Here is a 16,352-nt window from a genome sequence, read left to right on the forward strand (position 1 = left end):
TATTATAATTATTAGTATGAACATAATCGTAAAGGCAAATAGTCGGGCATGTAAATGAAACGAATGAATGCTAAAACACTTTTATTGGTATTTATCAATTACCACCGATTTAACTTTATTACAAAAAGGTCTTAAAGTCTACATTAGTCACGTAATAACAAATAAAAATGGCCACGATACAAACAGCTCCGCAAGCTGAAGCTAACTCAAACCTCACATGAAGATGCCACTTTGTACTAAATTATCATATTTTGTTCATAACACAATAAAACATGAATTCAAAGCTGTTGGAAGGAAACAGAAGTGGAAGGATTAACGAGTGGAATGATGATCAATTCAGTAATCGTGAGAATCGTCGTCCTTTTCATTATAATATACTAATTTACAACCATCAATAAAATTCATACTCTGAAAATAATTAACAATAATCACTAATAGGCACAATGGAGAAAGAAACGTTTTTGTTTAATTATTCAGAATAGCCTGGTTATTTAAATATGAACTCTTTCTAGTGAGACTAGACATCTAAATTAAAGTTAACAGTATTATAACTCAAATCCATATTAAATATACATTCGGAGATTCTCAATAATAATTTACTTTTGAAATTATGATTCTCTTACATTTAGGCATACGGTTTATTATTCTTAGAAATATTGAACTATTATTTAAGAACGTAGTTTGAATGTGAAGATAAAATCACTACCCGACTTACATGATTATTAAAAATGAACATCTAAAATCTATGAATTTTATTACTCGAAATCGCTACCATTAATAGGAATTTAAGGAAATATAGGATTTCTAGGTTTTACATAAAAATACAAAAATATCTTTTCATTCTATCACTTTCATGAACACTTCGATATCAAACATATTGGTCACACTACATTTGGGGTACTTACTCGGAATAACATTTGAATATGAATGTTATATAAAATATTTTATATGGTATGGGAAAATATATGTTATGTTTTAAAGATTAAAAAGTATTTTATCATAAGACTTCTACATTATTTCAAAATACATTATACCGTTATGTAAATAAAACTCTAACCGTACGTCCGCAGTTCAACAATTCTACTTTCTATAATTATTTTATCAAATGTTTCTACGTAAAATACTTCAATAGATAGATACCTATTCATAGTGATAGACCCTAAATGTACGCACTTCGTATTTATTACGCAGATATATTAATACATATGTAGTTAAAATCAATAAATAGATGGCGCTTTGAGATAAGCCAAAAATCCAAAACAACCTATAATATGTTCTCTATTAATTTCAAAAAAGACAGGTAAATTAATCAATTTATTTTACACGTAATAAATGCGAAGTCCTTACGATTACCAAGTGCTCAACAAGTACGAACATGCACATGAAAAAAAATTCTAAGAAATGGTATGTGATTATAAAGGTTTAGAAAAATATTTCTTTCTCTAGAAGTCGACGTTTACCCTTATTGTTACAGCTCAAGCAGTCGATTCCTCAGTCAATAATAATAACGTTACAATTACATCCGCATAGAGGATATAAGTATTATTTGGTAACAACATAAGTAAATTTCACATTAAATTATTCTTAATTAAACATACATTTAACTCACTAAACGATAAAATAAGGAAGTCATAAGACGCGGTTAAACGAGTACTTATACATTATACAAAAATGATACATTTGTGACACTTTTAGTGACTTAGTTCGTTGACAAACAATAAACCCCGGGCTCCTTTAACTATCTACAATAGAAATAAACAAATAAGCCTCGCATTCAAAGCCTTTCTTGCATCGCATACTCACTCTAAATAAACGAATTAATTACATTTTTTCCAATAGAATACACTATCTGTATGTCATTCACGAAATTCAACACGTCAATTAGTTTAATGAAGTGTTTTTTTTTTGAGGCCATATTTCTTTTTAGAACTATACAATTCTATACATAATAGTTAAATGAAATATCCATAAAGTAATAATCCGACCAACTAATCTTTGAAACACTAAAAAAATATGTATGAGTTGCCATCGTATAATAACAATTATACTAAGCTTTAAAAAACTATTTGAGAAATATATTAAGTTATAAGAAATACACAAAATAGAAAAATACACTTATCTATTGTAACCTTCATAATCAAAAAATGATTTTTATTAAAATAATTGGCAATACTACAGCGCGCTAAGTTCCAAGACCAGTCGTTCGGACTATACTTTTAAAACTCGAGGCCGTTATAAAGTATTACGTATGTAATAGATGGCGCTGTATACAATATTATACGAAACATTAATATACTTTGACAAAACCGGAGAAATATCTATTTTTATAATTATTAATTCTTGAAGACAAAAACGAGTTATACTCTATAATTTCTACGATTGATTTGATAAACGGGGTTATGGCTATAATAATTATTATAAGAATGACACGCAAAATCCTATTCTTTCGTACAAATATACCACATTTTTTGTGTCAACGTCAATGTCAAGTCTGTCCTGCAGACCATTCAACTGCGCATTTAGGCTGGTTGCAGAGCTTGACCGACCGTCAGTGCATACCGTCGGTCCTAAGAAACGCATCAACAATGTGTATGACTATGACACTAATGCGCATGACAATACGCGTGTGTCTAGCTATGAACGGTTTTATGAATTTCCATACATATGACAAGCGCGACCGACGTACGCACTGATGGTCGGTCAAGTTCTGCAACCAGCCTTACAAACGTTTTTGGTTATATTCTACCAAACATGTTTAAATATAGGATTATCATAGACATTTCTCTATGAAATACTATACATAATATTATGTATTCATATTCGGCCTGAAAATCCGTTGTTTTTAAGCATTCTTATTTTTCATTGATTTTAATAAAAATGTAATCGAAAACGTTTTTAATTCAAAATGTATAAAACTTCCATTATTTTCAGGACAGAGCGTTCTTTATGTCCCTAACTCTGGGTTCTTTTTGGCCATTTTGTCAAAATAACTGTATATTATTAATCGAAATTTTTGTATTTAAGATTCTCTCTATATGTACTACATACGTCAATAAAAATTTTGTTTCTTTTTTTATACAATTATTTTGACAAACTAAGTACAATCAATATCTTCCTAACTTTGGTAATACAATTCATCAAGGACTGGTTATTACCAGTATCAAGGAATTTAAGGAGATTTTAAAGATTCTACGCTAAGCAGAATTCTCTGAAATATCTTTTCTCAGGATAATATCAATGCTCTAACTACGTTTTCGCTGAATAACTATATCTCATACAACAAGTCACATACTTACTGATTACTCTAAGATGGAAAGTTCTAGAAGGTTCCATACTGAAATTATGAACTTGTTTTATTATCAGTTTAGTGTGTGAAAATTCATCACCATTTACGGACAATATGTCGCTTCTATGATTATAATTTAACATTCCTTCTTCATTCCCTAGAGACAAAACAGGGTAAATGAATTTTAACTTAGCCATTTCAGCCCTTTACTTTCAGTTGATGGATAAACTTGTATCCCTTGAGATATTATCCGCGCAACCATTCTCACAGACGTTGTAGCCGAATGAAACTTGTTGGAATATTTTCTGCTATTACTTCTTTTGCCTTCACATCAAATGTACCATTCTTTATAACGAATTAACGTAAGAAAACACAAGATTGTCGCTCAGTTATGTCCTTAAATTTGAAAATCGTTTTGCAATCGTGAGTTACTTCTATAATATAAAAATGAATCGCAAAATGTGTTGGTAAGCGCATAACTCAAGAACGGCTGAACGGATTTCGTTAATTTTTTTTAAATATTCCTTGAAGTATGAGGGTGGTTCTTATGGAGAGAAAACGTAAATATGTACCACGGGCGAAGCCGGGGCGGACCGCTAGTTTCAAATAAAAATCTCGAAATTCAAATTCATAATATGGATAGACTTTATGACTACCATTCAGCCTACGCCCGATTTGTCGCTGGACTAATCTACGTGTGAATATTCACACTGTGTCAAATGTATTCTTTTCGTTTTGCGGCTCACGACTAGTGAGACTTTAATATATTCGACCACAGGTGAGTATGGCTCGGCTCGCAGTACATAATATACTCCTGAATCGCGATAGATAATTATGTCGCCGTCATCTGGTTGACGACTAGCGCCTACCATTAAAATCTACCGGTAAATGTTAAAATTATGTTATAACTATTCAAAAGTGCTTCTAGAAGTCTAATTGAATAAATAAATGTTTTAGACTGCGACAGATACTACACGTACCGCGAGCAGAGCCTTCCATGAATGGCCGATCTTATTCCAAATTCAAACCTCAATTCCAAGATCAAGCTATAGTTATTCAGCGTAAAAGTTCCAAATTCATTCATAATCCATTTCTATCATGAATAGTTGGCTTTATTCCAAATTCAAACCTCTCAATTCCAAATTCAAGATATAGTTTTTCAACGAAAACGTTCCGTATTCCACATTCAAATTCACTCAATTAGTGCGCAGACGCGGCTGGGGATGGTGGAGCGGCGTGTCGAAGCCTTGCACGCACTTCTTGCAATGTCGGGTTCGTCGCCGGGTCTATTTCCTCGTGGCTCTGTTCCGCTTGCTCCAAGCGGCGAGCTCGTTCTGCTATTGCCCTTTCTAGTTCTGAAATTGGAGAAAATGTAATTATAGACAGAGACAAAGGTATATAGAATAGAGAAAGGTGGAGCGGTTAGGGCCCTTCTGGCCTCCTCCACTCAAGCGACAGCCCAAGCCGAGGTTCGAGATCCCCGTCAAGGGGGGACGCCCTTGTGCATGTCGCTACCAGGGTGAACCTTCAGTTCACCCCCGCGTCCGCGTTAAAATGTAGAAGCCCTTCTGGCTAACATTGAGAAACACCTTACAAAAAAAAAGCGGTTTAATATTTAACTCATTGCATTTAAAGTTCAAGACTCAAGTATAAATAGAATAGAAGAGTTTTTATTTTATTTATTTCAGATAAATGTAATACATAATATCCATTATAATTGTTATTATGATGACCTTAAAACTAGGTACAAGAAACATATATTACCCCAAATAAATAATAATTAAACTCTATACAAATGAGCCCTCTAACTAGTACTTGTTCACGTACCTACTTAATGTAATTTTAAGCAAGTGTATAATAATTAACAGGTATCACAATTTGTTAACAATGTGAAGTGATAAGATATCTTAATTATTCGATAGTGATTCTATGTTTATTGATAAACATTTCCATATATTTTTCGACCAGTTTCCACGGTTGTATCACTAATGAGCTAACTCATCTGCACAAAGATGAGTGATTGCTTTGTGTCCTAGTGACTGATTCTAGTGTCACTGCACAGGACGTTGCCACATTACTGTTTCATCGTCATGAAATACTCGTTCCAATAACAAATATGCAATATGTACACTCTTGCGATATCAAGAAGTAAAAAATAATCAACTTGCTATAAAGTATCGCAAAAAATATTTAAACGAAGCAAAAGGCAGCAACACGCAGTACAACTGTACAAATAATGTTAATTGTTTAAAACTTAATTTAATTATATGCACTTATCAATTATAATAATTTATGATTATTCATCAATAGATTGCGTTTGTTTTTAACGTTTCGTATATAATATTTTTTATACATTTATAAATTATTATACTACGAGGTTACTAAGGCACGCCAGTGTAAAATATTATTAGAGCATAATATACATATTATGTACTATAATTCCCTAAAATTTGAACACCTACAAACAAATTACAACAAGCATGCTAATGCGAGCGTAGGATGGTAGAAACTGCATAATGAGGTTTTGCAAGGACGCTTTGTGAAACTTAGGAATTTAAGGAGGCTGGTAATGTGCGAGTCAATATTTATTATTTACTGATAAAATTTAACCACTTAAAATATTTAACATTAACTGATAAGTCAGTTTATGTGTTATGACTCATACTTATATGCATTTATGTTTAAAAAATTCCGAGATTTTTAAACGCTTACGTAATTGGATGATTATGTGGGTTTTATTTTCTTAAAATAATATCTTTATTGTTAAATGATTAAGCAATATTGCGGAAGAAGGACGAACCGACAAACTTATAATTAATACGCATTACGCCAGTTCATTAAAAACTTATAATAACTATCTCAACCTTAATTGCATATTGTAAAATATGTCGGATTTCGATTTCCTTTATGGAGCAGCGCTTTACGGTCGATGCATTCTCATTATTTTATTGCATTCTATGCAATTTGCTGCGACACAATAACAGCAGGAAATATAACGATGATACACCTAGTACCAACTAGTTACTCTAACTAGACTTAATCACTTAAAAATTAGAATTAAAATAAAACAGAATATGTAGGTACAATTTACAGTTACAGGCTACCAGAAGAACTCTTAGCTAATTGAACTCGTATAGAGCGAGCATTCTTCGTTCATTATCTGATAACAAGATTACAATGCGATCGCATTTGATAGCATTATACGAACTCCAATAATGACTGATGATGACAGGTGAACGACCGTTGCACCTGCTTATCAAGGACGAATATAACTCGCCGAATGCAGGGAAAAACAACCGAAACCTTCCTTTTACTACACGAGTAATCTGTCTGGGAAACTGGTTTGGAACAATAAAAGTAAAAGCAGCTCCTAACAGCACGCTCATAAATGTATATCCCAAACTAATATTTTATACGAAAAGTGTCTCAAATTACTAAATTCCTAGAGAAAAAGAGAACAGTAGAGTTAAGGTCAGTAAAAATTTGAAAAAAATAGATATTTATAAAATCATTATTGTTTGCGTAGGTAGACTGATAATATTTCCTTGACAATGAACTTATTATTAAATTACGATTCATCATTACACGAGTTAAATTTTAATCTATGTACTTTAACATAAAATATGTATTTCGTTTCATTCATTCATTCATGTATTATAAATAAAATTCTCATGTCACTCTATTTGAAACTAAACTCTCCGAAACGGCTTGACCGATTTTTTGTTTGAGTAGTACGAGTATACTAGCAAAACAAAGTTTTACCGGGTCAGGTAGTATTTAAATAAAATATTCTATATAATAGAACATATTTTATAAACTTCCAATTTTAATATCAAAGCATTCATATTTTGGATCAAAGTTTTATATGAAAATTTGTATGCTGCTCTATCGCGGCGTTTCAGCCATGAAGCATCGCGAATACTATCGTCTGAGTATCAATCGCCCATCATGAATACGTATTGAATGCTAAAAATATACGTAATATATTGGTGCCCCACATGCCTACTTTCTATGTATATGTTATTCAAGTAAATTTTCGCTCAGTCACTAGTTATTTAATCATAATAACAACTATTACTACATTTTATTTGTTGAGGAAAAGATTATTATATGAACGTCAGCTGAGTCACTAATTATTGCATATGGGATTATATATATGTATAACTATATTATATATTTTATAAATTAAAACATTTATGATATGAGCTTTACCATTTTATAATATGTACCTCATGCCGGTCACTCGCATGCAATAATATGTACGAATATGTATCAATGGCAAATATTTATTCTTGTCCGTATGTTTACAATCAAGTGTGTGACCCAGGTTATGCTTGGACTTGCAGTTTCTATTATATGTATAATAGGTAGATACTCTAGAAATTGAGCATTATAAAATACGAAATAGTAATATGGAATTAGGTTTCCATTCCATAATTCAATAAATGTAATAATCATGTAGAGTATTTAAAAAATATACACATTATATTATGAACGTGAAAAGAACGCTGTCTTTAATTTAAAAACAATATTTGTTTTAATTACTATCTTACATATTACACAATTAAATAACGAACTACCGGCAGATGTAATGCATAATACCAACAATAAGCCTTTCAAAGTAACGCCTATGCAAAAAAACAGCTTTGAAAATGTGTTAAAAATGTACAATGAAAGGACGATTTTAAAATGTTACCTGGAGTTTCCCTGTGCTCCTTTACTTGGTTCATGAGTTGCTTCTCTTTGTGTTTTGAAAGGGCCTTTTCCAGTTCGCTCTTCTGATTCAGAACATTTTTGCCTCTGAAAAGATAAGCGTTTTAATTAATTTCAGCGCTAAGTACCTTAATGATTATGGTAAAAGATTATAAACCGATATCATAGTAAAATAGGTCGAAGTATTTTTAATAAAAAAAATATTCCCCGTTTAGTTGCTGTGAGCTAAGATAGCGGTGTAGCACAATTCAATGCGTTAACAATAGGTATTGTAAACCAAGGAGTTTTAATTTACAACTGCACAACAGAGTTACAGTTGCTATAAAATATATATAAAAACTTAGTATTTCTGTAGAAAATAAATAACGGGTCGTAAATAAGATTTAATTGAGAATACATTCAAAGCGTATACGATAATAATACCAATGGCATCGCAACACAAAGCAACCTGCAAGAAACTATCAGCTGTTTCTCTATTGAAAATAAAATAGAAAAACAACTAACTTGGTATCCTGAATTTCATTCAAAATTTCTTGTTATCATCAACGAAAAATTATATCCAATATGATTAGGCAACAGCTCTCATGTCGCGATGTTGTAATGACGATAAAAATTAACGTCGATACTACAATCTTATCATACAAATTTTCGCTACCATATAAGGTAATGTTTACTCTACTGATAAGTATTACATCGAAATATAATTAAAATTCTTAGACTACACAATTTGATAAGAAATATTTTTTACCATATCAAAAATTATAAATTATTTTTGTATATAAATTAATTGTAGATTATCTGAATTTACTACGTCAATATAAGAATAATATATAAAAATAAGGTATCTACTCCGACCCACGGATCAAGGGTTATCTCTTGACCTTTTATATCCGAAAAATAGTGTTCTTAAAACTAAGATTAGGTATAATGATGATTGAGGAATTGTATTATGATGTTTGCTTATTGAAATGTTAGGTACCTTTAATGTAATGTTTGAGAAAAATTGTAAACTTTCCAAAAAAAGACCTTTATTATTTGGAAACTTTACAGAAATTTACAGCCAGTCCCAAAACAAAATCACTCTATTTTCTATTTATTCTATTAATTTATCTATTACTTAGGTTACAGATCTACATTTCCTATTATTACGCATAAGTCATATCTTAAATAAACATTTCACATAACACATTCTCTCACACTGTCACACATCTATAAATGCATTCCCATGGTCGGCACCTGCACATGTGAACTATTTTGGTGCGATGACGTCGTATCACTTATTGTATTGTAATAAGTAATAACACATACACTAACTTAATCAAATTTAATTCTTTATTAACCTGTTCCCTAAAAAATCAGTTCTCACGATACACAGTTGCTATTGAAAGAGCAAGTTCCATTACAATGTTTGTACATTTCAAGAAAACTTTTTGTTTCTCATTCCAATCAATACATTCTGGGAGTCGGCGAATATTCTCAAGGACGGATACTAGCGTCCTAGCGTTGCCAGTTTATTTTAGTTTCATAACCGATCTGCTTAATAAGTATTTTTCGCATCTATGTTTAAAATATCCTTACTCTCTAGTGATGCAGTTATTTTAATTGCACTACATCGTTCAAGGCCATACATTTTTCAATATTTCAAAACCACAATTTAAAAAAAAGGTCTGTACCTATTTTTAAAGATGAAGCAAATTAGGTATCGATAATTACTTTACTTAAACTATTTAAGTAATGATACCAGATCCAAACCAGTTCAACTGCAAACGTTATATTCAAAAGATAATATAAATTATTATATGCAGTTTAATTTACTTTGCAAATAGATCGCAGGCAGATGAGTTCTGAAATGAAATCGCCGCACCATTACCAACTTCATAGGCTAAATTAAACTTGGTTAATTACACCAGCTACAGCGCAATACCGACGTTGCTTCCTCGTCAGAATCTAAAACGAAGTTGTATTAAAATACCGAAATAACTTGTCCTGCCTGCTATCTGTCTCAAGAAACAAATGAAAATTGTTTAATCCAATAACAATCGGCCTAAAATGTCACAACCACACAATCAGATATCCAAAGATTGCGACCCAATGGATTTGCAATCGAGGAGTTGAAGAATTTAGCAATGCTAGTTGCAAAATGGCGCAATACGGACTTTATCGATTGATGAATGTCGCATTACACAATAGATAACATGAAGATGCGGTGAAACCCAATGAGAAGAATGTACTTGGCATATAATGATCTGATTATAACGTCGCATATCCAGGCCTAAATGTAGATAGAAATTGTGTTCCCGTTGAGCAAATTGGAATTATTTCCTTCCCTCGCACAGGCGTACGGAAATCAGAAAGACGACAGCTCGACAAACGTTAACGATGTGGAAGTGAATCAAATCAACAGGTTAGCGACGGCGACGGTGTTCAAATATTTAAGATAAGTAGACATAGACAAACACGAAATACAATTTAAATGCTGTAGATTAAATCGACTCTATAAAAACTAAAAAAAATCACAACAAAAAATTTTGTATGAAAAAGTTAGAATTACCTTTAAATACATAATCATGCCTTGATAAGTTGTTTTTGTATCATCATTTAATTAAATTGTGTATAATTATTTAAAACATCCACATCATATAGATGAACTAAATGTAATACAACAATAAAACGTACAAAACTCCATACAGCGTATGTCGGAATGGTCCATAGACATCATCTGTGAACTGTGAGCGACAGATGTTCAATAATTACACCGGGTTTAGCACTCGACAGGATGTCGTGCACCTGTGCCCAGGAATCCGGGTAAGGTACTCGCAACAAAAACATCAACTTGTTCCAAGAATTGCGCACATCTTCGCACAATGACATAGAGAATAGTTTTTGACCAGGATCGGAATATTGTAACGGTGAAAAGATATTGGTATAGAGTGAATGGGATGATTTATCTAAAACGTAATCTGCCAGAAACGATGTTAAACGCCATTTCTGTTCATTTATTGCTATAAATATTTTACACGTAGGAACTTGTTTGTGAGCAAGACATACGTTCTACAAATTCAATATGTTACAAGAGATAGACATCTTAGCAAATTCTCCATAGCTTCGTCGTCGAAACGTCCCTTTTGCTCATTTTCAAAACGGGACTAAGATTCTGAATAAGCATCTGCTGGAGGGTAACATATAAAGACGACCATATTACTCCCATTACAAATTGTTAGAACGTTATCTTATAAATTATAATTATAACTTGTTTCACCCATTTGATCCGATGTTACCAGGATATAGGACGCCTTAATTAAATTTGTGGCAACAGGAAAGATGGCGCTATCTTTACTGGAATTTCAGGAACGGAATATTTATAAGCGAGATTATAAAGATTAGAATTTAGGAGACATAAATTATTATCGTGACAAAAATGTAACGTAATTGATTACTATTAATTTGTTTATTGTTCAGTAAATATTTAAATATTTTAACTCTATGTGGAGGTAGTTAAAAAACAACTTCCAATTATTTACAGCCAACACAAAACTTAATTGTTATAAACTTACATATTTATTATCTAACCCTTCTTAATACATCTATGTATTCATTAAATCTAATATATAAAAATCAATGCCACTTTTCGTTGTAATTCCATAACTCGAGAACGGCTGAACCGATTTCGATAATTCTTTTTTTATTATATTCCTTGAAGTACGAGGATGGTTCTTATGTAGAGAAAACGTTAATATGTACCACGGGCGAAGCCGGGGCGGACCGCTAGTTTTTCATAAAAACAAGCATTTAGTATCTATTTATAAACACCCTTTCGTATTATGTCATATTTTGATGTCTACCGAAACATATTATTCAGTAACAAATTTAAAGTAGGTAATTAATTTTAGGTGTAGCAGTTAATGCCGAAACAACAAGGAAAATTTCAGTAGAGGAAAAAATAATTAGTATGTATTTCTGTTCTATAGGCCTGTAGAAGATTACAAACTAATGTATTTCCATATCATCACACAATTTCATACAACAGTTTGAATATTTTCATCCTATATTTATCAATGCTCGCATCAGTCCAGCATATTGAAAACGTTACATAACACGACATTCGCAAAATCCAATTGTACGAGTAACATGCCGTCGGAAGCTTCCTAAGTAAATTTGTGATCACAAATTCAGCAGAAATATTCCTTGCCTCCGACGGCGTATTGATTTGATTGTAGCCATATAGAAGAGCTATGAGTTAACATACTAAGTATCTCAAAATAATAAAACGGCTTTGTTTTATTATAAAAGGCCTCGTAATTGTTTTAATATTTACATTATAATTAATAGAGCGTTAATATTTGGTAAGACGTTACTGTACCGTAACGACTTCTTCATTTCCTGAGATATTCAGCGTGCAAACAAATTGTAAATATTACAAAAAGTATTGTAATAATAAAGTAAATACAATCGAGATTACTTTCAAGTATGGATTTATAGATAAGAAACAAGTAGAAATAAACTACCTACTTAGCTGTGTCTATGATAATAATCATTGACCATACAGTACTAAGTTATTTTGTGAGGACGTAAAGTAAATATTATCTCTCACATTACGTAATTTGATAGTACTGTGATAAGCATGAGGTACGTTCACCGGATTTTAATATTCTCCTACCTTCGCACACTAGTTAAAATATTATCATGTCAAAGATTAAATAAATAAATAACAAATATCTATACTTATTATAGTACGTACAATGATTTATGTCTCTATATCTCGCTCTAAGTCATAGATAAAGTGTTATTATTCATTGTACCAAAATATATCTTAAAAAGAAAGCAAAAAATAAGACAAGCACTATTATTTGATTTCGTATCTGAGGTGTGGTTGGGCTCGGCCGCCTTGTATCGATATCATGATAATATACTGCATACATAACTCAATCAGCTAATATCAGCGTGTCTAACATATTCAAGGAAATGATTTATTTCACGAATAAATAGGCAAGCAGCTCGTATTTCATAAACGTACGTTTTGAAAGATATAATTTGACAGCAAGTTCTGCTTGTAAAGACATAATTTAACAACAAGAAAATAATAGAGCGCATCGAGTGTAGGTATAGGAAGCCTACGTTTCAATATTGGTGAAGATTTTTTTAATATACAAAGGTCCTTTACATGACGAACCTGAATTGAACTAGATATTACATTTATAATTTGGTCCAAATAAAACGTTTCGCTACAATACATTTATCATCATAATATTATCGTCTATTCCATTTTTCATTGTGAGTAATAGGGCTAGACTAGCCATCTACATTTTTCTTCCGTATCTACACTACTTAATTCTCAAAGCATGTCTACGTTGGATTTTTGAACATGCCCATGACCATTCCTTTTATTAAAGTGATGACCGTCGCGGCAACTTCATAAAGATAAGGGATTCAAAGGGAAAGCCGCTAAGGTAAGATAATCTTTTGAGACGAAACAAAGTCGTCCCGTTAATATGCGTGCAACCATGGTATCTTAGTAGATAGGGAGGCGAGGTAGCTAAATGGCGTAATTCAACGGCGTCGTCGAGACTTATCAAAATCGAAAGAGAAAATAATTTCGAAAAGAAAAGCTTCTATGGTAAAAACCATTTTAGCGGTGGGTTTGGCGTCTACGGATTTTCAAAAATGTAAAAAAAAACAGTTACTTGGGCATTCTCGAGCGCGTCAGATATTCATACTACGTATGCCCCAAGTGCCTCTGATAACAACGGTATAACATACTATATATATATATATAACATACTATAACTAGGCATATAAATTCGTCAAAAATGCACAAAAAAAAAATTTACTCGAGCGCGTCAGATTTTCGGAAGGGGTGTTAATTAGGCCCCAAGAAAGCTCCCCTTAAAAAAACTGACGATTACGGCATGACGATAAGTTACGATGAATTTTTGAAAATGCAGAAAAAAAAGTCCTTTTGAAATACTCGAGCGCGTCAGATTTTCATAGGGGAGGTTTATCTAGGTATCCTGAAAGCATATTTTCTTAATCTGATAAAAATGTTGGTGGGTTCTCTTAAACTGACCGAAAAAGGTTTGTGGGTTTCTTTTTTTTAATCATCGTTATTTCATATCAATTTTTCTTACCACCCTCAGTTTTCGAGATATACTCAAAAAACCGGGAGTTTGAGTTTTTATGATGCTTCAAGTAAAAAAAAATTAAACTTTGGACAAAAATGAAAAGAGACCTTTTTTTGTAAAATAAAATTACCTTTTTTGTTTATTTAAACTTTTTTTTTTGAAAAAGTAAAGGTCGCGACTTATATGCTGCAACGCGTTTTTCGGAAGACGAAATGGCTCCTCCAGACTTCCGGTCATGCGGAAACCAGCAGATTTTGTGTTTTTAGTAAGTTTTAGATTATATTCTTCTAAATAAAAATAAAAAAATCGCGCTCGAGAATGCCGGGTTAACGTTTTTTTTTTACAAGTTCGCGACCCTATAACTCGGCGGCGTCAAGGACTTATGGTCAGATTAATTAAATTTAGTCTTAAAACACTAAAATCAACCCCCAATATCTTAATCTGACGCGCTCGAGTATTTCAGACTATCGATTTTTTTTACTAATCTGATCGTCTATCCTAGGCGCGCGTCACTACATATAGAGCTAAATAGTGAAAAAGTTTGTTCTATTAGGTCTAAGGTATCTCTCATATCTTAAACTGCCACGCTCGAGTATTGCAGAAAATTCCCCTCTTCGCCTCCCTATCTATAGAATACCATTAGAGATTAAAGATTTTTTGTTGTAAAATTATAAGAATGTAGCTTAAAATTGTTTAGCTTTTTTGTTTTATCACAAATTCATAATTTATGGAAGAACATCCTTAACCATTAGGGATCCAATCAAAATTTTAATGAGAATGTTTAGCGTTCCGTGCATTTATAGATTTTGCCCATTGTCGTTGTTCAGGTTTATGTGCCTTATCACATTCAGATCTAACAACCAAGAAGTTCTATGCGTAACCTCCTTTTACAAATAGAACTCACAAATCTATTTAATAAGAGAGTATTTAAATCTAGCTGAATAACATACCTATTCATATAAATTCCAAACTTTAGCCCTGGTGGAATTGCGCGGCATCGCGATTCTAAAGATAGGTACATTAATTAAATTCTATTTGAATAAAAATTTAATCACACCCGTAACAGAGTATATGCTATTCTCTCAGGGACGATTATAATATTATTAAATTGACATCTGCCTCTACAATATCATTTAGGTACATGATCAGTCATAAATCAAAGGACTAATCAATTTTTGGACTAGGTACCTTTTTATTAAATTTATTATTTTTCTTTCTTCTTCAATATAATGACGTCGACTTAACAACATAAGTAAAACACCTCTCCCATTCTACCAAGAAACTAAGGCTCGAAATTCCCTAATTTTAAAGGAACTGAAATACTCACATCCTCTGATTGAAGAGCAGCTCTCTATGCAGGTCCATTCTTACGGGACTCTCTAAGCAGGGGTTGTTCAACCGTCGGGGAGCGATCAGACCGTCTCCGACGGCGCCCGCCCCTTCCTGCACCATGTCCGTGTCCGCACCCAGCTCGAAAACCAAGTCCGGACCGAGGTTCTCGCTGGCCACCTCCACGGTGCCCGCCTCGACTGCGGACAATACATTCTCTATGATCATTTAGGTTTTTTGAGCTTTCTGTACATGCGGTGACAGGAAAATAATAAGATGTATTTTTAGAGACCAATCCCGATTAGGAAACCTAAAATTTTGAGAGCTTAAACAAAAATAGAGACTACCTCTCCGAGAAATGCAATTAATCGCAAGGGTCATTTAATACTTCTGCAAAAATAAAAATCGGTGATTTGATATTAATGGTACAATTATATTTGTATGTGTTAATTAATGTTTAAAGTGAAATTTAATTGTATAAAATTTGCTGTTAATTGTTGGGACGATTATCGATTAAATGGTTTAATTAAGAAAGCGCTTTTCAATAAACATTCGAAGTTAATCATGGTGCCGAAAATTATTATTGTTTTTGATTATAATTTTTGAAAAAGTTTGGAAAATCCAAAAGTGCACGCCTCATAATCTCATCCTTTACAATAAAATTGATTATTTATAAAGGTGTATATAATATAAGTATGTAGATACACTTGTTCTCATGTTCAAATGCTCTTGTACTGTCTCAAAACAGTTGGAAAAGTAAAGAAAGCGGTACCGTAATAATTGAGCTATTTTTCTTGTGGCCCCACCTAGATGTGAAACTGCGCAGGTTTATGGGACTGACTACCAACTTATTTTTTTAAACCTTGGCTTATAGTATAAAGAATCGAGTTTATAATGGTGAATTT

The 16,352-nt window shown here is 32.3% G+C and overlaps 1 protein-coding gene across 1 annotated transcript in view; it reads right to left on the bottom strand.

Moving 5' to 3' along the window:
- Nucleotides 1-68: 68 nt before the first annotated feature.
- Nucleotides 69-16,352, bottom strand: part of LOC123692356 (protein FAM107B) — a 29,832-nt gene continuing 13,548 nt past the window's right edge. The window contains exons 2-4 of the mRNA XM_045637093.1: nucleotides 15,446-15,647; nucleotides 7,983-8,086; nucleotides 69-4,641 (exon numbers count right to left, since the gene is read on the bottom strand). Of these exons, the coding sequence (XP_045493049.1) occupies nucleotides 4,487-4,641; nucleotides 7,983-8,086; nucleotides 15,446-15,647 (461 nt within the window). The 3' untranslated portion in view covers nucleotides 69-4,486. The remainder of the gene's footprint in view (nucleotides 4,642-7,982; nucleotides 8,087-15,445; nucleotides 15,648-16,352) is intronic.

The sequence above is a fragment of the Colias croceus genome, chromosome 6 (assembly GCF_905220415.1).
Source record: "Colias croceus chromosome 6, ilColCroc2.1".
In the NCBI taxonomy this organism is placed as follows: domain Eukaryota; kingdom Metazoa; phylum Arthropoda; class Insecta; order Lepidoptera; family Pieridae; genus Colias; species Colias croceus.